General features: G+C 38.8%; 1 protein-coding gene across 15 annotated transcripts in view; it reads left to right on the top strand.

The window, feature by feature from the left end:
• MAST4 (microtubule associated serine/threonine kinase family member 4) overlaps window positions 1-21,715 on the top strand; it is a gene marked incomplete at its 5' end in the record, with an annotated part of 200,946 nt that overhangs the window by 44,897 nt on the left and 134,334 nt on the right. For 6 of the 15 annotated variants that reach the window (XM_083575973.1, XM_083575986.1, XM_083575984.1 and 3 more), the window contains one exon: window positions 17,726-17,800. The exons of 8 other annotated variants lie outside the window; for them this stretch is intronic. In XM_083575973.1, the coding sequence (XP_083432099.1) occupies window positions 17,726-17,800 (75 nt within the window). The remainder of the gene's footprint in view (window positions 1-17,725; window positions 17,801-21,715) is intronic. One more of the 15 variants, XM_083575980.1, reaches the window with a different exon arrangement.

Consider the following 21,715-nt stretch of genomic DNA (forward strand, 5'->3'; position numbering starts at 1 on the left):
TGACAAGTTTCATTGTCCCAAAGTGTGGAATAACTGGCCTCATATAATCAACATGCTGAAGTTTAATTAATGCAGGCTTAGCCTAGCTCACTTCCCTCTCCCTGGAAGGAAATAGGTAATCAAGTCTTTGTTCTCCTTCAGTCTACCTGAGGAGCGCCATGGGTAAAAAGGTTTGAGCTGATTGCTCAAGTTCAGACAGCATGACTCTCACCAGCCACTCTTGAGTTCATTAATAATTTAGGACTGTTCACCGCTTTGTAACTAAGCAAAGTTTTACTGCCTGTGCAACTTTCTGGAGCGGACGAATCTGAGTTTGTAAGTAAACTATTTTATAACTTACCAAACATGTGGTCCTTTCCTATGCTGGGAAAGAGGGAAACTTTTGGAACTCGCTTTGAAGGGCACATTTTAAGGTTTTATTTCCACACATTGCTGAATGTTTTGTGATTTTAAATTTCTATTGGGGTTCTCAACAAAGAGTACTTTTTCTAAACTTTGATATTGGCATCCAGGATTTTTTTTTCTCTGTCTCTCTCTCTCTTTCCACAAATACAAAGAGTGTGCTCAACATGACTGTTTGGTGATGAATGAGGGACTGATGTATCTGTAAAGCACTTTTTGAATGCAGTAGAATTTTAAAATACAGTTCATTTATAATGATATTTGTGTTGCTTGTGAAATGATGGACATCTGATTCTAGTATCTGACAGTTTGCATATGTTATATCTGAAAAATTTAGTCAAATTCCACTGTACAACATTCAACAAATTGACACAACAAACTTTCCAAATCTAAGGCTAGCATCCCACACCTGGTCAAAATACACAAATATGTAGCAAAGACAGTCATTTTATCTTACTGGTTCTTCAATATCTATATTATTGCCCAGAGCCATTCTTTCAACACTTTATTTTGTCTCACAAGTTTTGGCCTCCAGCATGTAATATAATTTTTTATGTATGTGTGTCTGCTTCTCAAAGTGATGCTTTCTGACAGGAAATCAATATTTTTTCAAGCTAGATTTAAGGGTGCGATTGTCATAATCCTCCTCGTAGACTTTGTTAATGGCTAAATACTAGCCTGTATTTTTATCTTTCACATTGGCCTTTGGTAAGAAATGTACCTTTCACCTCTACTGCAAAAATGTCCCTCTTCATTCCTCACTTCGCAAATGTTTGCAGAGATTTTGAAAAAGGTGTGCTGGAACCAAGAATTTAAAATGCCAGTAGTTGTTTTAGAGAGATGGGTGCTACTTAATAACCTCCATAGAAAGGGGGAAATAACAGGTTCAGTTTCAATTTATTTCCGTATGCACTTATACCCCATCTGTTTGTTGAGGAAGCCTTACAAATAGGCCCTGCATTGATGTCACCATCACAAGATCTAGTTCTCAACTGCTACAGACTGAAGTTGGGTGCCAGAGCACTGAAGTGGAGGGAATTAACTTCAGTCTACCTTTCTCATCAATAAAGCTCTGTGGAAATTGAAAACTAGTAAATGGGGGAGAGAGGTTCTAGCTTAGTCCTTTGCTTAGACTTTTGCCTTCTGAACAGGTTTCCTATTTTAGGTAGATGTGTCTCAGAAATGTGATTTCCCTTCCTTCAGTATTTCTGGGTAGCCTGTCATCTCACTATCATGCCTCTGTAAACAAGACACTATTTTTGACAATAGACCTCACGCTTTGTATACTAGAAAATAAAGGATAGTTATTTATTTGACAGGAATTTAATCATTAAAAATAATAATTGAATAACACTTGGCATACATATTGTAGAAAGAATGGTATAAATAAAGCATACAGAATATAACAAAAAAAGTAAATCCTTCAAACACAGGAACTGTGATAGAATACATTACCACAAAACAAAAGCAAAAAATTACAACTATCTGTTCTTATTAATGTCCTGGCTTCTACTGGAGGTAGAACTTGAACAAAGGTTGTGGTATTTCCCTTTAGCCAGTAGGGATGGTAGGTTGGGTTAGGTTCCACCTTCTGGCGAAAGCAGGCCTCTCCCATGATGCTCTAGTTTACAAAGACATTGATTGAACAAGAGACATGCCTCCTGTGATCCTGTTATGAGTGGACACAACTTAGTGCAGCAAGCGGGACTGTTCCCTGGGCTGGGCAAGAAAATGGGCACTCTTCTGGGAAGGTTGCGTCTTCATTTCATATTTTTATGTGCCTGGCGAATTGACTGCCACAATTGTGGGAGAAAAGGGAGACCGCATGTGGAGGGGTTCTTAGATGAAAGCTCCATTTGCACCCAATGCATGTCTTTTGAGCCACGTATTGTATTCAGCAAATGTTTCAGCTGAAAAGCATCAAAATGGTATCACAAATTGGGAAAACTAAGCCCACCCTCCTCTCTGGAGCAGCACAACACCATTTTGCTCAGCTTTACAAAAATGCATTGCTGGGAATTTTAATCCTTACATAGGCTTTAGGATAGTTTTCTTTCAACCTGGTCCCTTCCAGAATTTTGCATGACAATTCCCATTGGCCATGAACATTAGCCATGTTGGGACTGAAGAGAATTGTAATCCAAAAAGCATAGATATTAAAACTGAGTATTGTAAAATGGCCCAGCGGGGCAGATAATTAAGAGCCAGAAGCCCTGAAGAAATTCTGCTGAGGAAAGATGTAGAACAGAGTTTCCCAAACTGTCTATCCCCTTTTTTCTTGGCTTACTCTAGTGTAAGCCAAGAAAAAGGGATCTGAGGGATAGACCGTAAGTGAAAGAGGAGATTGAGGAAGGTCATTTGGAAAATGATGATCCAAGGAAAGAAGAAGCAAATGGAGGATGTGGTGAAACTGGGCCCCTCCAGATATTTTTGGACTCCATCTCTCATGAGCTTCCTCCAGCTTTTCCAGTGATCAGGGATAATAGGAGTTGTAGTCTAGCAACTTTTTTTAGCATTGCAGGTTAGCAGTAAGTAAAAGGTGCTTGCACTGCTTAAGGTTCAGAATTCTTGTACAGTGTAGGCTGTGGGAAGACAGGAGGACTAGGGAAACTGCTCAAGATGCTTGGTAAAGTGACAGATTGAAAAACAGGAAAGCAGTAGGGGATAAATGGAGATGAGTAATGGAGAAGCCATACTGATTTTGGCCAACCTACAATATCTTTGGCTACAGACTTCTAGAAAGAATATAAGATAGCAGTGCGGTAACCTCTTCCAAAAGTTGCATTAGATATATAAAATTGATAGTGTTAGATACTGTCACAGGTTTTTCTGTGAGTGAGAGGTGCATGTTAGAACCCATCAGGGGACCTTCCAGGGCAGTATGCAGGTGGCCCTGGAAGTTGCAGGTAGAAGGGAGAATTGAAATTGTGGATGGACATGTTTAGATCCAATCCCTAATGTGGATACAAATGGAATCCATTCCGGAGCCCTGTTTGCATCCTGAAGTAAATGTAAGACGCGATGGCGCGTCGGCGCGTCACGTTTTGCCGCTTCCGTGCATGTGCGTGACGTCATTTTGAGCGTCTGTGCGAGCGGCGAAACCCAGAAGTAACGTGCTCCGTTACTTCTGGGTTGCCGCGGAGCTAAACCCGAAAATATTCATCCCGAAGCTACTTCAACCCGAGTTATGCCTGTAATTAAGTTTTGTTTACTATAATTTGGATCTAGACCCATCTGAAGGGAAATTGATGGGCATGTCTTAAATTCAACCTATCATTGCTGTGGGGGAGGCAGTGGAAAAGAAAATGGAAGAAATTTGTCTCCAGGTTTTATTCAGTCTCTTTTACAAAATTTGACTTTGCTTAGTATCCGAAGTGTTTCCTGGGTTTGTCCATATAACTGTTGATGGAATGTTGGTGTATTTACTTTATAATTCCAGTATAAATGTGTATTCTTAGTGCCTTTGCTTCAGGATGTTCACATGCTTAATTTTTGTAAAAATGCCTATGACATTATCAGTGTATGTATATTGTGAACCAAATACTTTTGGAGTCATCTTGATGTGTGCACACCAGACTGAAAACCATTCTCATGCTAGCCATTCCTATCTGATTATGGTGGGTGTTCTTTCCAGCCCAAGTATGAACGCTCATATAATGGAAGTAGTATGTGAAGCAGCTCTTGAAATGGTATCAGAAGAATAATCTTCATGACAACTCATTAGTATATTTGAAAGAATCCTCTCTTGAGTTAGGAATTAAATACTTGTTCACAAGAGTTTGTCCTGTAAACCTAAAGAGAGATGCAGAGCCCATTTTTGAAGCATGAAATGCAATTGATTTAGTTGGTGGATAGACTGTTAAATCCCTAAGCAATTTTTAATGACACACTCTAATCAATTGATATCAAGCCTAATAGCCTGATGACAGCTTCAAAAAAAATCAATCATTGCTTTAACCTCAGCTGTACTGATAAGGCAAATCAAATAGCTTTCTCTTTTTCCTTTTGAAATTCATTTGACCAGAAATCATGAACTCTGATAAAGATGTGTGACTATGGTTAAGGGGCAAGTTGGTTCCTCTTTCTCTTCTTTGATACTTAGTCCGCATTGCCTAAATACAGGAATCTGAAAATGGGGAAAGATGATTTCTTATAATCTGGCATTGTGGTATCACTATTGCTGTGGCAATAGTCAAGCAATAAAAACTTAATATTCAGCTCCTTGCAGTCTTGAACTGGAATAAAATGAAAATGATCAGAGTAAACAAGTGGAAACAGAGTGTGAAATTATGCATGATGAGGGGGAGAAATAATATTTGTATCTACTACTTCATCTCCTTAGCATAGGTTAACTGTTTAACCGATGACTGTATTTTATGAGGTATTAATACTATGAATATTAATATTTTAAAAGCTTTGAAATATATAGGTAGAGCATACATTCTAGCAAGCTAAACAGTTTTGCATTAATGTTTTTAGAATAAATACCAGTGTTGATTGGAAAGCTGCCATAGATCTCTCGTGTTCTGCCTTCCCCCCTCCCCACACCTTTGATGTCATTGAAACGATGAGAGCCAGACTTTGTTGTGCTGCTTGAGTGACCAGCTATGCTTCGTTTTTCCCTCTATCGGCTTTTGCCTTCTCTTGAGGTGTCACTGCTGATTAACTCAGACATTTTGACCTCACACTTCCTCTCAAAAGCTTGACCTATAGTCTGTGCTTAAAACAGTTTGCTGTTAGCACAGGATGCCGGGGTTATTGTTTTCGGAGCGTAGCAGTGCTCTTGCAGGATTTCCTCTGTTGAATAGCTGCTCCTGCCTAGATAAACGTGCTAGGTGTCTGGAGCCCACTTGCTGCTTTGTAACACAGTACTGCAAGCATTCATGAGCTCAGAAGTTACTGAGAGAATAACTGGCCGTAGTCAGCTGACTGTTCCTCTCCAATCAGATAAGCTGTGATGTAAGTGTTTAGCAGCTGCTAGGATCTGAATTAAGTGTGCTGAAGTCTGAGATAGTACAGCATGGCTATATTGTTGTGGAAGGAATGAGGGAAGCAATGGACGAGTCCAGCATTCTGAGGAGACGAGGGCTTCAGGTAGGTTACCTAGTTCATGAGTTATGCTTTCTCTGTGAGGAATTGTGTTGTAAAAGTTTGATTTGCATTCATGTATTATGCAAAAACCTAGGGATAATTTTAAAGTGTTGGGTGTCATGCCATAAGTACAGCATGATAGATGGCTCATCAAAGAATTCCTTGTCAGAAAACTGTCTGCCTTCCTTCCCCAGGAGGGGTGAAAAATAATTCTCTCTAGCAACATTTCCTTGAGGAAAGAAGTTTGATTTTTAATATAAGCTGACACTAAAGAGCTACAAATGTGATATTTAGTAGCATTATGATGACTGACATGTGCAAAAATAACCTTAAGTGTGGAACCATTTAGCATTCAAATAAATGTTGGTAACTATTAAAGGTTTATTCTCAGAATTAAATAGCATACATGGGTACTGAGGTTTCTTTTCATTGCAAGTTTGAAACTTGTAGTATAATGTTTTAGGAAAAAGCACAAAGTTATGCTAGAGTGTGATAGATTTCCAGTTCATAGGTGGATGTGTTTTTTGTTTTTGTTGTAAAAATGGGGGGGAAACTATACTACTGGGACCTTTTTTTTGGGCGGGGGGTGGGGGTGGAATATGAACAAAACTATGGCAATCATTGAATACATTGCCAAAATAAATAACTTCAGAATACTTGTTCTATCACTAAAGGTTTCAAAGTTACTATATTTTTCTGTTCAGGCATGTTAGTACCTTTGTTGTTTGGACTTGTGAGTGGCAAATAATTTTAAAAGTATTTTTTTAAAAAACACATTAATGGATTAAGCACAAACACTTCAATATTTTATATGAACCAGCATTTGATATATGAATTTTAAACAAAATAATATAAATTTTACAACTGAAGGTGGGTGTACCAATACTTTTAAACTTCATTGTTGCAGTCTATTGTTTAGGAATGAATATGGTTTGGTCATTCATCTTTGACTAAACTTCCTTCCTCATGTTTGCTATACCACCCCATTGTTTCAGTATGTGGTACAGAGGGGCTTTAAATTGCAGCTTTGTATATTTTTAGAGTGCTGGGAGTTTTGTAAACTCTTCAGCTCTTAACTGCAAGTCCTTACTGAAAGATGCTTTGTTAACTGCTCAGTGTTATGAAGTGTAGTGGTTTTCATGTACCAACAATACCATATTACAGTACAAACTATCTATGCTAGATAACTTGAGCTGGTTGAGGCATTTTGAGAAAATTGCTTTCTGGACTCTGGAGCCTTTAAAAAAAAATAGTTTCCTTTGTTTTCATTGATACTATTGGAGAAATCATAGTTTATAATGTTGAACTCATGTATCCTAAAACATTGGAATGACTGTGGCTAAAGTGAACCATTCTTATTATTGTTTCTGCAAGTATAAACAAATTTCTTGAATATAGGATTTAAAAAGCCAAAGTTGTTACATTTTTAGTAAATATAGTGCTTGCATAAAACCAATCTTTTTTTATTGTAAAGGACATTTCTATCTTCAATAAAAATCAAGCAATTTCTCAAAAAATACACCACCACACTCTTCGGCTATTAACTTTTGTAGTATGCTTTCAAAAAGTTTTAAACAATCCTTATACTTCTCCCCCTCTTTTATTGAAAATTAAGGTGTCAAAATCTAGCAAGTATCATGCCTAGAGGGAAGACCTATCCTCCACTTTACCAGTATGCATTTAGTACTTGCTAAAGCAAAATATTTTATTGTTATTCTCCTTTTCTTTATGCATTGCACTCTGTCTTTCTACCATTGTGCTTGTATGATTGCATGAAAAATATGAGTCCTTAAAGCATCAATTAGCATGTTGACACGTGGCTAGGTTTGCTGATGTCACTGTGCCTTATGGTCTCTTTTATTAAAGAGCACCTCTACACTGATGTGTATTAGTTACTATATTCTCCTCTGTGAGGGCTCTTAACACTCCATAAAAGCTTTCATAAGAATATATCTGATTCAGTATAAAATTATTGGAGATACTGATATGTGTGTTAACTTGACATGGGTACATTTTTTCTCTCCTAATGTGTGAAGGAACATGAATTTTGGGACGAGGATTGGCTGAGGGACAGAGACCTTCCTAATGTATGTAGATATCTGGCATACAGTGCATTTCAAACTATTCAGCAGAGAGGCAGCTGAGGGGCACATATTGTACCTATATGTAGCAGACAATCTGTGGCAGCATCTTTTTTAAAGAACAGAATTTCATAGCAATGTAGGTGGCAAAACACACCCACCTACCCTTGTTTTGCTGCTGCATCTGTGTATGGTGCTGTCTAGTGGAACTGTCATGTCTGATAAATGGCCCTGTAGACTTGATTGTTTCAGCTGATCTCAACTCCTGATGCAAGGTATATCCTCAACATCATAATATTTTTCATGTGATCTGAAGAGAAACCAGAGTATATTTGTTATATGCTACTTACCTGGCAGGGGAGATACTATGATCACAGTATTTTATATGCATTAGCCTTTGATGTGGGAATGTGATATTGAGGCATCCTTTTATAGCTTTTTGGTTAAATACACCTTGAGTCATGAGGAGGCCCAAACATTTTATATAGTTTGTAGAATTGATACCTGTCTTTTTCATCATCTAGCATAGATCTTCAAGGGACAGTGACTTGGAATGCTTTTCATAGGAAACACTATATGATTAATTCTGATTTAGCTATTATCATCATTTATGCTGTTATGCCCTTCTATTAGAACTTCCCATAAGACTTTGGATGGCATAAAATATGGCACTGTTGACAGAGACAGATGATGTGGGGAGTTCTACAGTTAGGGGCTGCCACAGAGAATGCCCCCTCCTGGACCATCACCCCCCCAAGCTTTTAAGAGCGATAGAACAACTAAGAGTGCTGCTTCTGCCAATCTTGGCACAAGAGAGGGTCTTTAGGGAAGGAGGCGATCTTTCAGGTATTTGGGGGCACGAGTCATTTAGAGCTTTAAACAATAACTTGAACACCTTGAATTTGGGTCGGAAGTGAACTGGCAACCGGTGCAGCTGTTATATGAGATATGAAAGGAACCCCAGCCAGTAATCTGCTTGCTGCATTTTGGAGCAAAATGTTTCTGAGCCATCTTTAAGGGTAGCCACACATAGAATGCATTATAATAATCCAATCTGGAAGTTACTAGAACATGGAGTACAGTGGCCAAGGCATCTAGGGAAGATGAATGGTGGGACATTCATGGCAGACAAAAGGAAGTACTTCTTCACACAGTGCATAAGTATATTATGGAATTCAGTTCCTCAAATTGGTGGCTGTTACCATGTCTTGGAGAGTTTTAAAAGGGAATTAGAAAAATGCATGTTCTCAGTGACTAGGAATCATGATGGCTTTGAATAATGGTTGCTGGATGGAACAGCAGCAGAAGTGGGTTATTTGAATATGGAACAGCAGCAGAAGTGGGCTATTGTCCTCATGTTCTTATGGCCTTTCCATAGGTATCTCATTGTCTAATGTAGAAAACAGGATATTGGACTTGGTAGGCTTTTTGTCTGATCCAGCAGAACTTTTCTTATGTTCTTATGTTTGTTTTCACATAATCTGCCTCCCAATTTTATCTTGTTAATACATTTATTTGTTTATACCTTGTCTTGCAGTGAAATGTACTGGGTTGACTTACAAACTTTAACTCAAGACCACATCATAAAATGGAGTTTCATTCACCTTCTGAAACCTTGTTCCACATCTCATTGTCTTCTAAGGTGCAACTGGCTGTGATTTTTACTCCGTCTATTGTGATTGGGTATATCTGGTTGTGTTTTGTCAAGTTCTGTGCTTTTTCTTAAATTATTAGAATTTTATTGTGATTTTTAAAACAATTTTTTTAATATACATTCTATCCCACAAATATACATTCTATCCCACAAGGCCATCCTGTCAGCACAAGGACTTCTACCTGTGCAAAATGACTTCTTCTCTTACCCAGCCTCCCAAATCTGCTTTGTTGGGCGAACTCGAAAACAGATTTGTAGTTGGTGGTGGGAACATACAGGAAGAAGAAAGGGAGGAGAAGACCCATTGTAAAGGTGGAAGTCTTTGAGATAATGACATTGGATACAGAATTTAAAACTTTTAAAATCAAAGGTGACAAATATTTTTAAACATTATTTCCGCTGGAACAATCACAAAATATGACCCTTATCATGAAGTCAGAGGAAGCTCCCATTGTACAGGATTCTAGAAAGACTGAGATTACAGTATTAGGACTTACTAGGAGTTGAACTGTAGAAGTGTTCCAGTTCATTTATAGAAACCGCAGTATAGACAGAGGCATAAGGGGAAATGGTTGATCATATGGTGTGGTTCTGGTAAACTTAGAGATCTCATAGAATCATAGAATTGTAGAACTGGAAGGGATCATGAGGGTCATTTACTCCAACCCCCTTCACTGTCCCTGGGTGGGCTGGAACCATCAACTTACTGGTTAACAGCCAGACCCACTGTGCTCCTGGGGTGCAGGGTTCAGTGTATATCACCCATGGTGCTATTGGGAGTGTGGGGGAAAATTAAATTGCAGACAACTGTAGAATGGAGAGGAGAGCAGTGAAAGAGAAGAAAATGATGACAGCATAAAGGATTTGATAAATACAAAGATTTCGGAAAAGGGATTGTAAATTGTTTATAATTTTATGTAAATTTAGTTAGTGTACAGCTTAATATGTCCCTAAAAAGTATTCAAAGGTCTATCAATTGAACCTTTCAGTTTCAGGGTATACCTTCTACATCAAGGAACATAATTTTCATTTTGAGAGGACCACTGGTTCTGTTGAAGACCAATTTCAGCCTAAAATGTTTGTCAGCCTCTGTGGCAAGGCTTTCCCCCACAACCAGTTCAAGAAGACAGGGCACCAGGATATTGCATTGCATGCTCCCAACCTTACTAAATCACAAGGTGGCTAACACCAAAGCAGATGTCAAGTCTGTCAGTGACAGCCTGCCTCTTTGTCTGGAACAGGAAACGGTGGCTATAGAACCCACTGCTGCAAAGCAGTGAGAGCAACAGAGATATTAATTGCTGTCCAGAAGAGGAGGCCCTCAGCTACTCCATGATGGTGATAGTGCTGCAGAGTTGCTAAGCAGTGTAAGCCCTCTGCGGTGTTGGTTACTAGGTGTGCAGCCCATTTTCCCAGCCAGCCCTTGAAAGCTCTTCTCCTCTGCCTATGTTGTGTAGCTCCTAAAGGCAGAAACCTTCCATCTCGCCTCTTTCAGAATTTGTGTGGTACAAAATACCTGTGGGGGCAGCCTTAATGCTACTATAGAAACTCCAGTGAAATCCCAATAAGGAATAGTGCTTGTGCACACCAGGACTCAATAAATATGGAGACTTCAGATCAGTGTTTTGCAAAAATACCAATCCTCACTCAATTGCTGAGTGAGTCAGTTGGGTTGCAACTAATTTTTATATTGACAAGCCACAAACATTGTCTTCAGTTAGAGAAAGTTAGGAAAAGAGAGAAGGTCTGTGCAAGCAAAAGCAGCACCCACCACTGCCCATGTTCCTGACTGCCTCAGCAGAAATTTATATGCTATTGCAGTTAGAATTATGATAGGTAGTTACAGCGGCAAATTCCCCAGTCAAGGCAGTTCAGTACAGGGGAAGCCAAGGCTGTTTGGCCTACTGATCACGAGAGCAAGCCAGCCCAGTGAAGGAGGCCAGCAGAAGGGGGCACTGCTGCCTGCTACTGGCTTCTGCACAGATGCCTCTCTGAGACAGTGCTTTCTTGGTTTGGAGAGGGCAAGCTCTTCTTCTGGATGAAGTTCAAAGGGAAGCAATCTAGGCCTTTGACTTTTGTTCTTCCAAAGAACTTTTCCAGGTGAAGGAACCATTAGGGGATTTAATCATTTATAGTACGTTTGGGCATATTTCTGCTCTCACAGAAAGTATGATCAAACTGCAGATTCAGGTTGTAATCAAATGAGTCATTTGAGTGGGTGAGGGAACCATGCAAGGAGCTGGAACTCCCAACAGCCAACAAGACAAGCTGTTTGAAAACTCAGAGGAAATGACATGGAATGTGGAGTTTCCCTAGGTGTACACAGATAGTTCCTTTTCATTGTAATTCAGTCCCCCTGCCCCACCCCCCCGTGTGTGAAACAGAGAGAAAATAAGTACTCAAAGTGTCAGTGAAATCAAATAAAGATTGCTTACAAAATTGCTTATCGAAAGAAACTCATAACAAGTACAAAAAATATAAACAATAGTCTAGATTGAGTTCTGACCTAATTTTTAGCATTCCTGGTCTCAGAAATCTAGGGTAATTAGATGTTCTGGTGGGAAAGGAAGCTCTGCATCCTGTTGCTCATAGTGAAATGATTTTTCTTTGGTAAGGGCCTGGAAGTACACAAATGAGTTGAAGCATTACTATATGTATTAATGAAAAACAATGCTTTATATATGAGGAAGTGAGATAGTAGAAAATTCCAGAGACTTTGTGTGGGATTGTTCCTTTTGTTGATTTAATTGATTATTGAGAAATTAGACGTCCTAATCAGTATTTACCACAGTAATTGCATGGTAATGAAAAAATAATGGTTCAGAAAAGAAAACCTGCTCATTAGACCATTTTTTTAAAAAAAGAATAAAGAGCATTTTTAGTATATACTAAATGGATCAGAATGGAGCTAAACACTGTTTCCCCCTAGGGACAGAGGTCTTGTTTCATATATTCCACATGGATTTTTGTTGTTCTTATAATGGGCTATACACCATTAATACTCTTAATATTCTCAGTTATGCACTTGAGCATACAAAAGTTTGATTGCACACTCTGAAACCATAGCTGCATGTAATCTAATATTTTTATAGTAGGTCAGAAGTTCAGTTTTCACTGTTTTGTAGTTTTGGGATGCATTTTACAGGTTTAGTTGAGTACTGTTCTGGATGCTAAACATCTTTATTCTTTCATAACAATAGGAAACTTCTGCATTGTTCTTATAATGCTTAAATGATGCCCATCAATAGCTGTTGTGCACATTTCTAAAACAGATGCAGTGGCTTTCAGATGACATACCTTTTGACCTCATTTTCAGCTCCACACAATTTAAATCCACAATTTTGGCAAACAGGAGTCAAAATGCACATTTCCCCAGTGAGGTGAATGTAGCTTCCTCCCTTGTTTGGAATACCATTGACAGGTGTATTAGTGAATTAAACATCAGTTCACTATTTATTTATCTATTTATTTACCTAGCTATTTATAAAAAAAATATTTATACAATACTGTATCATAGAAATATACTGCAACAATATAAAAGCACAAAACCAGTATATTCATTTGCCTATCCTGCCACACATGCTTTATGGGGGAGCTTAAAATTAAAAATGCTGCATGTATGCTCATGGACATTTCTCACTTTAACCCCATCCTTAACCTGCTCTGAAGAGGCAGGTGGAAATGAGTTGCAGGGAACCAACGAATCAGCTCTCTGCACAGCCAGGTTCAGCTGCAAACAGGAAGAATGTATTTTTTGAGAACGTGATCCTTATCGGAAGCTTGTACATCAGAACAAAACACTATGATTGTGTTTCTATACTGGGCTCACTGCTCAAATTATTTTCTGATTAGGTGATGCTTCTATTGGCATAACAGAGAGCAGTGTATTTGCTTGCTTTGTCTGATGTTTTCAAGCCATTTATCTATCATTATGTGTTTGCCAAGCTATCTCAAAGGCTCTTTATTTGTAACAGTCAATTGTACTATTATTAAAGCTATATTAAGCTTCACAAAAGAGTTAACACTGTTTCCCATGGGTTCACTCCTTCTGTAGTCTAGTGGCCTCGTGTAGCAGAAAAAAGAGCTGCTACATTAATAGCTGGAGCGTTTGGCATTTGGCCAAACTAAATGTCTACAGCTTGTATCGTACTTCTCATTAATGCCTTTTGATAATTGCACCAACATTTCTTGATAATGTGTACAATATGTTACAAAGCTGACTGTTTGGTGTTCTGTTTGAAAGGAAAACCATAAACTTAATGTTCCTTCATGTCAAATCCTTTAGCAAGCAATATGTCTCTATAGAGGTATCCAAGGATGGTTTGAATCCAATTCCATTGAATTTTTGGACCTGTACCAAGCACCATTTTCATGGTCCTCTGAATGCTAGTTAGCTGTACTTTCCAAATCAGCCAACCTGTTCCTTAGAATTATCAATATTTGATGTTTTCAGTATTTGGATATGGACCAATATTCATTCTTATTATTTTTAATAGAAGTTACCTAAATTGTGCGTGGCAGGTTCTCAGATTGAATTGGACAAATTTAAAAGTAATTGCTTCTGTTCCTACCTTCCAGACAAGACTATTACTTTATTACTGTTTGACAATACAGTATGGTAAAAGTATATCTCTCATCTAATTGCATGAATATGTTTCTAAGAATAATTGTCCTTCTTCCTCCTTTGATTTTTTTTCTTAACAATACTATATATTTTCATTAAGATTATGACCTAATCTGAGATATTTGACCACCGAATTTTCAGATACATGTTTAACATTGATATAAACACTTGTTTCTTGCATAAATTGAGGAAAGTTTCTACTCATATGCTATGTCATGTTCATGCCACTTCCCATTGTATAGAACTATAGTTTGTCAGATTGTGGCAGTGCCAATTATCTGTCTTAGTAATAAAATGACCTTTGAGAAATGCACTTATTGAAGGATAATTTCTTTTGAGCTATTATCTCGCCAGACAGCTTTGTTAACGCATCAAATGAATTACTGCATAGAAAACATTTTTCTGTAAACTCTTGATGGTGAAGAGACTGTATGTTTATCAGTAACTTGATAATTATATATAACATAGGGTGTGTTGAATTTTTCCACTTTCAAATTCCAAAATGAGGGGTGCTAAAAAGTTGTAACATGACTTGGGAATTCAGAACATATTTTGGTTAGTTTTGCAGGGTAAATAACTACATAAAAATATTGACATTTTTATGTTTTTGTGGAAGTGCCAGTAAGTTCAAACTGTTCTTATTAAAAAAAAATATTGTGGAGAATGTATGTAAAATTGCATAAAATAATTAAAAATGATGCCAAGTTCTTGCAGTTAATGTTATATATCAATATATTTCTTATTATTTTTATATTATGCATATTTTACATATTGTTAGTTGCAAAAAGGAAGCTCACACTAACTGTATATACCTTATTGAGATGAAGATCCCTGTGAAGGAAATTGTTTTCATTAAAACTCAGAGAGAGAGAGAGGACTGGTTCTACTGGACCACATCTGATTGGCTTGCCAGATCTGCCTGAGCATAACAGACAAGTCAAAAAGAGGAGGTGGCAAGAAGGCGAGAGAAGAAGTCTTACTCAATATAAGCAGAACAGTAAGCAGGATGCTTCAGTATCATCAAATGAAATATTTTCTCTGTTGATGAAAATGAATAATAAATGGCAAATGCCCAAGATGGAAATGTGGGAAGTTAAGAATTGACATTAGGAAAACCAAGTACACCTTCCAATTCTAATAAAAAGGCAGATTACATCACATTAGACATACATAATGTTGTTCTGCAGAGCATCAGACATGGTGTTGGCCTGTATGCCACAGCTGCCATCACCACTGCCACTTTTATGGATGCTGGCTTGATCACTGAAGAGGACAAGAGGCTTATAGTTGATCATAATAAAGTCAAGAGGGCCCAAGAAAACGTTATGAAATCCCTGGATCAGGAATTTGACAATCTTTGCCAGAAGGGTGAACAGGACTGCATCTTTTTTGACGGCCATGAAAATACAACTAAAGTTTTTCTGAAAGCAGACAATGCGGATCAGCAGTTCCCCCAGCATCATCAGAGAACAGCATTATTCTGTGTGCAGTGAGCCTGTTGAAAGATATCTCCACATCTGCACTCTGGAGAAAGGCCCAAAGAGAAAAAAACTAACTGGGGTTATTGTTCATAATAGACTTCATTAATAAGGGCATTGGTAAGAGGCTGTAGACCATTGGAGTTGATTCTACAAATGTTAACACTGGCTGGAAAGGTGGTATCATGCATTGGGTAGAGGTCAAGATTGGTCGTAAGCTGATTTGGTTGGTTTGTGTCTTCCACATCAATGAGTTACCCCTATGACACTTGATCACAACACTTGATGGGAAGACCTTGTCTAACAGCAAGTGGACAGATAACATTGGCAAGATGCTAGACACTGCTACATAACTTTACATTGATCCTTGGCTGGGCTGTTGAAGTTGTCTGGACTCCTTCAACGCCACACTGGAGACAATTCAGCCAGCTCAGTGATGGAGGCCATTGGGTAGCAGGTTGGCCAGTATACCAAGAGTATTGTCACCCTGTTTTCAGGACCTCATGCCAGAATCTGGCCCTCCAGGCCAGCTTCCAAGTGTAGTATGTACTCCTATGAATTTTGATAATGCTTCTAGTCTGGTGAGGTGTTATACTGAGAACCCAGGTGTTTCAGAGCTGTGTCAGATTAGGGACTGGCTGGATGAAGAGTGGTGGGAAGCACCAGCCAGGGAACCCCAGAGGAGGAAGGCTCAGAGCCAGGGGATTGGTGGTAGGACATGTAGGAGAGGTCAGAGGGAGAAGATTGGGAGGAGGAGCTGAATGCTGAAGGGGTAACAGGGTTTACTGAGCAGAAAGGGCCTGTGACAGGGAGCAGTTCAGACTCAAGGCTGAAGCAGAGGAGCAGGGTCAAGAGGCTGCTGAAGAATCCAGGGGATCTCCCTTTCCTGTTGCAGCAAGCTCTCCTACCCTAAGAATGCTCAGAATAATGAGGAGGGCAGAACAGAGACCAGAAGGGTGCAGACAAAGTTTGAGACTGCTTGGGAAACATCTGGGAGAGGAGGAGCCTTGGAAGGCATGGAAGGCAGGCCCCCATTTTAATAAACTGGAATAAATAAATAAATACAGATCTACTGTGATATAATGAGGACACACAAGATATATTGTGCATGTGTGTTTTAAAAACACATGCTCTGTGTTACGCTCTGAATGCTAGGTTTATTTTAAGAAGTTAAATGAAAGACACAAAGTAGGAATTAAGATACCTTAAATCTCATGTGCTAAGTACTTGATTGATCATGATTCCCTGATTCCCTGTGAATCCTGTATGTATGAGACCCTATCTGCATGCATTTAAAGTGCTGATGTGATATTACAGTAGTTTTAACTTGCTTTCTTATCATTTCCATATCCACATCATGCTGATTTTTAAAATCTCTTGAATGTCATGAGTGGGTTGGTGTGTGAAGGTAGAGATAGAGCATTTTGCATGTATACCATAGGTAGAATATTATGGAGATACCAAGCAGGATGATACCAACTTAGAGATGGAAACCTGTGGCCTTCCTGATTCTATTGAACCATCAGGTTCAACCAATATGGCCAGTGATCAAGGCTGTTGGGAGTTGTAGTCTCCCCCAAATCTGGAGGACGGCAGGTTCCCCATCTCTGCCCTAGACCATTGCAGCCGTAAACTTCACATTTAAAATGTCACTTGATATAAAAAAGAACTTTCTAGCACCCCAATTTTCTAAACATTACAAGGTGCCATTGTTTCTCTTATAAACAAAATTTACTTACCAACAGCACAAGTGTGTAAGTAAGTGCAAATGGGTTAATCCATTAATTTAACATATTTAAAAGGTGTATTGTTTAGGAAATAACTAATTTAATAATTAAAAGCAGTTGTTTTGAATGATGTAGATGTTAAAAGTTATTTTTGATATTAAAAATGTAATTTTTATATATTAAATCTTAGTACTTTATTTTTATCTTATGCTTTTGACAGTAGTTGTTAATGCCAAGGGTATAATAAATATTTGGTTCAGGGCTACCTATAATAAAATTAATATGGACAGCAGGTGCGTTTTTAAAATAACTGTATTTATTAGACATACAGGATATAATCTAACATTGAGCACTGTGAAGATCTGTTGAATTCAGTGAGTTAAGCAAGTGCTTAAGTGTCTCCCACTGAAACTAATAGAACTATCACTTTACTATGGATGTGATCCATCCAAAGTTATCACATTGTATTATTACTGACTCTCTCTGTATCTTTACATTAATGTTGCAATTGTTTATTGATTTTTTAGAAACAGAGTGAAAGTACACTTTAGTTAAATAGTCTCCTTCTCCCTTTCCTGGTCATTTTCCATTCCATTCCATCCCTTCCCATGATCCATCTTTCCCCTTTTTGTCCCCCCCCCCCCTTGCCACCTTTTATTCACTGTCAGGAAGGGACACCTCAGAAGAGCCATTTCAGCTCAACAAGACATCGCCAGAGACTAGTGGAACCAGCCACTACAAAAGTGAGTTAACTTAAGTGGAACTTAAATGTGCTAAACAAGGGAAATATTTCAAAGCTTTCATGAACATTACCTTGGTGGATTAGGGGAATGCTGTGGACATAGTATATCTTGATTTCAGTAAAGCTTTTGACAGAATCCCCCATGATATTCTTGCAGAGAAGCTGTCTGTTAGGTGGATTTATAGCTGGTTGTCTGACTGAATGAGTGCTCACTAATGGTTCCTTGTCATCTGGGGAAAAGTGACAAATGGGCACAGGATTCTGTCCTGGGCCTGCTGTTGTTCAACATCTTTAGCCAATGACTTGGATGAAGGTATTGAGGAGATGCTCATCAAATTTGTAGATGACCCCAAACTGGAAGGGGAAGCCAATGCAGCAGAATACAGAATCTGAATTCAACAGATTGGAGAACTCAGCCCAAACTAGCAAAATGAGAGGGGGGGGGGATTCGTCTGGCATGACTTATTTTTGAAAAACCCACGCTACATCTTAATAAACACAGCATCCATTTCTAAGTGCTCACAGACCAAGTGTTTTCTGGCATTAATTTCAAGCTCATTGGTCAGTAGTTAACTGGGTCTTCTTTTTTCCTCTTTTTGAAGATGGGGAAAACATCTGCCTGCCTGCAGTCCTCGGGGATCTCACCAGTTTTCAAACAATTCTCAAGGGTTATAGATAGATGCCCTGAGATTTCATCTGCAAACTCCTTTAGCATCCTTGGGTGCATCAGGCCATGGAGATTTGAATTCATTTAATGGAGCTAGTTGTTTCCTTACTACCTCTTTTTGTATCTTGAGCTGCAGCTCCTTGCTTGCATTGTTTATTCTGTTATCACCAGGTTGGACGCTGTTTTCCTTTTGGACGAAGACAGAGACAAAGTAGGCATTGAGCAGTTCCACCTTCCCGCTGTCACTCAGTAGCATTTCTCAGTCTTTGCCATACAATGGGGATACCACTTGTTCTTCCTCTTGCTTTAAACATTGCCAAATAAACCTTTTCAATTTATTTTTAACCTCTTTTGCAAACCTGAGCTTTGGCCTGCCTGACCTTTTCCCTGCAACTGTTGGCTAGTTGTGTATACTCTTCTTTTGTGATTTCTCCTTTCTTCCATTTCTAATACATTCCCTTCTTACATCTTCTTATCTGTAAGCTCCTTATGTAGCCACACTGGTTTCTTTAGACGTCTCCCATTTTTCTTTCTTGTTAGACTTCTCTGCCTTTGCAACTTCAATATTTCACCTTTAAGAAGCTCCCATCCATCTTGGACTTCCTTCTCTTTGAGAATTTCTGACCATGGGACTTCTCTGTTAGTTTCTTAAGCTTTTTGAATCACCCTTCTTAAAGTCCAGAGTGCATGTCAGACTATACTCAGCTTTCCTTTTCCTGTATAAAATGAAACCCAAGAGAGCACAATCACTTCCTTCCAAGGTTCTCCAGTACTTCCACTTGGTTGATCAGTTCCTCCTTGTTGGGGAGGATCAGGTCTAAGAGAGGTGATCCCCTTGTTGCTTCTTCCACCTTCTGACAAATGAAATTGGCAGTGAGGCAATAGGAATTTGTTGGACCTTATGTTCTTGCAGAATTTGAGTCCCAACCAGCGTTTGAAACTCCCATTCTAGATGCGTTTTGTGACAAGGAATTTCATTAGCGCGAGCAGTTTCTGAGCTCTGGGCGCAGTACTGCGCCTAAGATTTCCACTGAAAACTGCAGAGTGGAAGGAAAGGAGGACCTTTTTCTGCCTCCCCACTCTCCAAAGACTGGAGAAGAGAGTCTCTTAAGAATATTAGGGAGGTAGGCAGTGGAAGCATGGCTTTTGGGGTTGTTTTTTTTGCAGTTTTCAGATGAGGACTAGACCATGTGAAAAATAAATATAAGATTTTAGCTGCAGTTCATTTGTTTTCAGCTTTGTATTCTTGTTATAAAAAAGTGTGCCTAGGCATTCAATTTTTGCACCTATAATCTAGGTTTAAGGTGCTATTTAGCTCTTAGCTTTCATATTTCAGTTTCTAACACTTGTTCCAACAGATATTGGGGTAGTTGGAAGTCTCCCATGACTATCTCCTTTTTGAATGTTTGGTAATCTCCTCTAGGAAGGCACCATCCAAGTCCCCATTTTGTCCTGGAGTTCTATAGCAGACACCCACAGAAAGGTCACTACAGAAAATAGTGATAAAGAGAGATTCTAATGAAATGTTTTGGAAGTGCTATGAAAGCACCTGGCTGGAGTCACAATATCTGTTTCATTGGCTCTTTCTTGAAAATCCACATATATGACCAATTCTGACAAAGCATTTGCAGTGTGTATGTGTCTGCAAAAATAATTTCACCCCCCCCCCACCCAGTGCAGACAAACATGGAAACAAGTTCTATGATTACTGCCCTAATTAGCCGGAAACAAGGAAACCAGATAAATGTATTAGGGCAAAAATAACATTATGGAAATATTTTCTTTTCTTTTTTTTGCTTATTATTTTCTTGGTTTTGTTTGGCTTTTCCTATCTCAGAACTCAGCAGGAGGCTATCTAGATTGTTATATCCCAAATCACGTTTCAAATAGAAATCTTTGCTAGGGAATCTGACCTGGCAGCAATTTACAACTGCAAGATGTTTCCTTGATATCCTTTCTTGAAGGCAGAGCATACATTTGAAGAATATCTTGAGTGGATAAATGGGATTAGTTTTAAGAAGATTTTCACTGCTCTGTATTTCTGCTGTCATGGAAGGGCATTATAAGGTTATAGAGAAGTGTTGGTTACTATGTCTCTATGGATCTGATCACACCAAGAACGACCCATAGTGTCTCCTAGATTGCAGTCTCCATCTGGCATGAGTAATAATGGATTGTTCTACTATTAGTTCAGTATTAGTATCCTTCCTTTCAGCTGCACAGATGTTGAAGCAATTATTGAATAATACAAATCTACAAATTTCCTGGCTTGGTTGTGTTCTTGGTTGGCTGCTTGGGGCAACTCAGGTTTTTGTTAGCTGAGGATTTTTGCTATTTAATTGTAAGTTGCTACCTTATAAAGTTTGCATATGTACTAAAATGGTATTTACAAATTCACTGTTTCTTGTTTAGCTTGAGATTTTTAGCTGACAAAACTGATTTTGGAAGAGTATTTTGTAAGGTATATTCTTGTTGAGAATTTCATTTGATCGAACTTCAAGAGATATCAAGTTATGAAAGGCTCCACGCTATTATTGTGGAGTTCATTTAATTTTTTTTTAGTGTTAAAATGTTTTAATTAATGGCACGGTGTGCATATTACGAGGGGCATTCATTAAAGATTTCCCCTGACATACTTCCTGTGGACTGAGTAAAACGAAACTGGTCACAGGTATTAGTTCTTCTCTACATAGCTACCAGCAAGAGTCAAACACTTCTCCCATCACTTTATCCTGCTGTGGAGACCTCGTCTCTAGAAGTCGGCATTTTGTGTCAGAAACCATGACTTGACCTCAGAAATCAGCATTCATTGTTTGGATAAAGCTTGCCCTTCAAAAATAACTTCATGGTTGGAAAGAAGTGGAAGTCAGATGGTGCGAGGTCGGGAAAATAAGGGGGGTGAGGAAGGATTTCATAGCCACAGAACCGTGCTTCCGTCTGAGCAACCTGCGAGTTGTGAACCGGGGCGTTATCCTGCAGGAGAAGGACACCTTTGGTCAGCATACCATGCCTCTCGATTTTGATGGCCTTCTGCAATTTCTGTAGTATGTCCCGGTACCCTTGTGGTACCCTTTGCCAGGAAATCCATCATCACTACTCCACGCTGGTCCCAAAAGACCGTGAGCATGACCTTGCCTGCTGACAGTTGGCCACATGCCTACTTTGGAGGTGGTGAGGCACAGTGCTTCCATTGTTTGGACTGGGATTTAGTCTCTGGGTCATAATGGTGGACCCATGTTTCATCCTGAG

Source organism: Podarcis filfolensis, assembly GCF_964270895.1.
Source record: "Podarcis filfolensis genome assembly, chromosome: 11".
NCBI lineage: Eukaryota > Metazoa > Chordata > Lepidosauria > Squamata > Lacertidae > Podarcis > Podarcis filfolensis.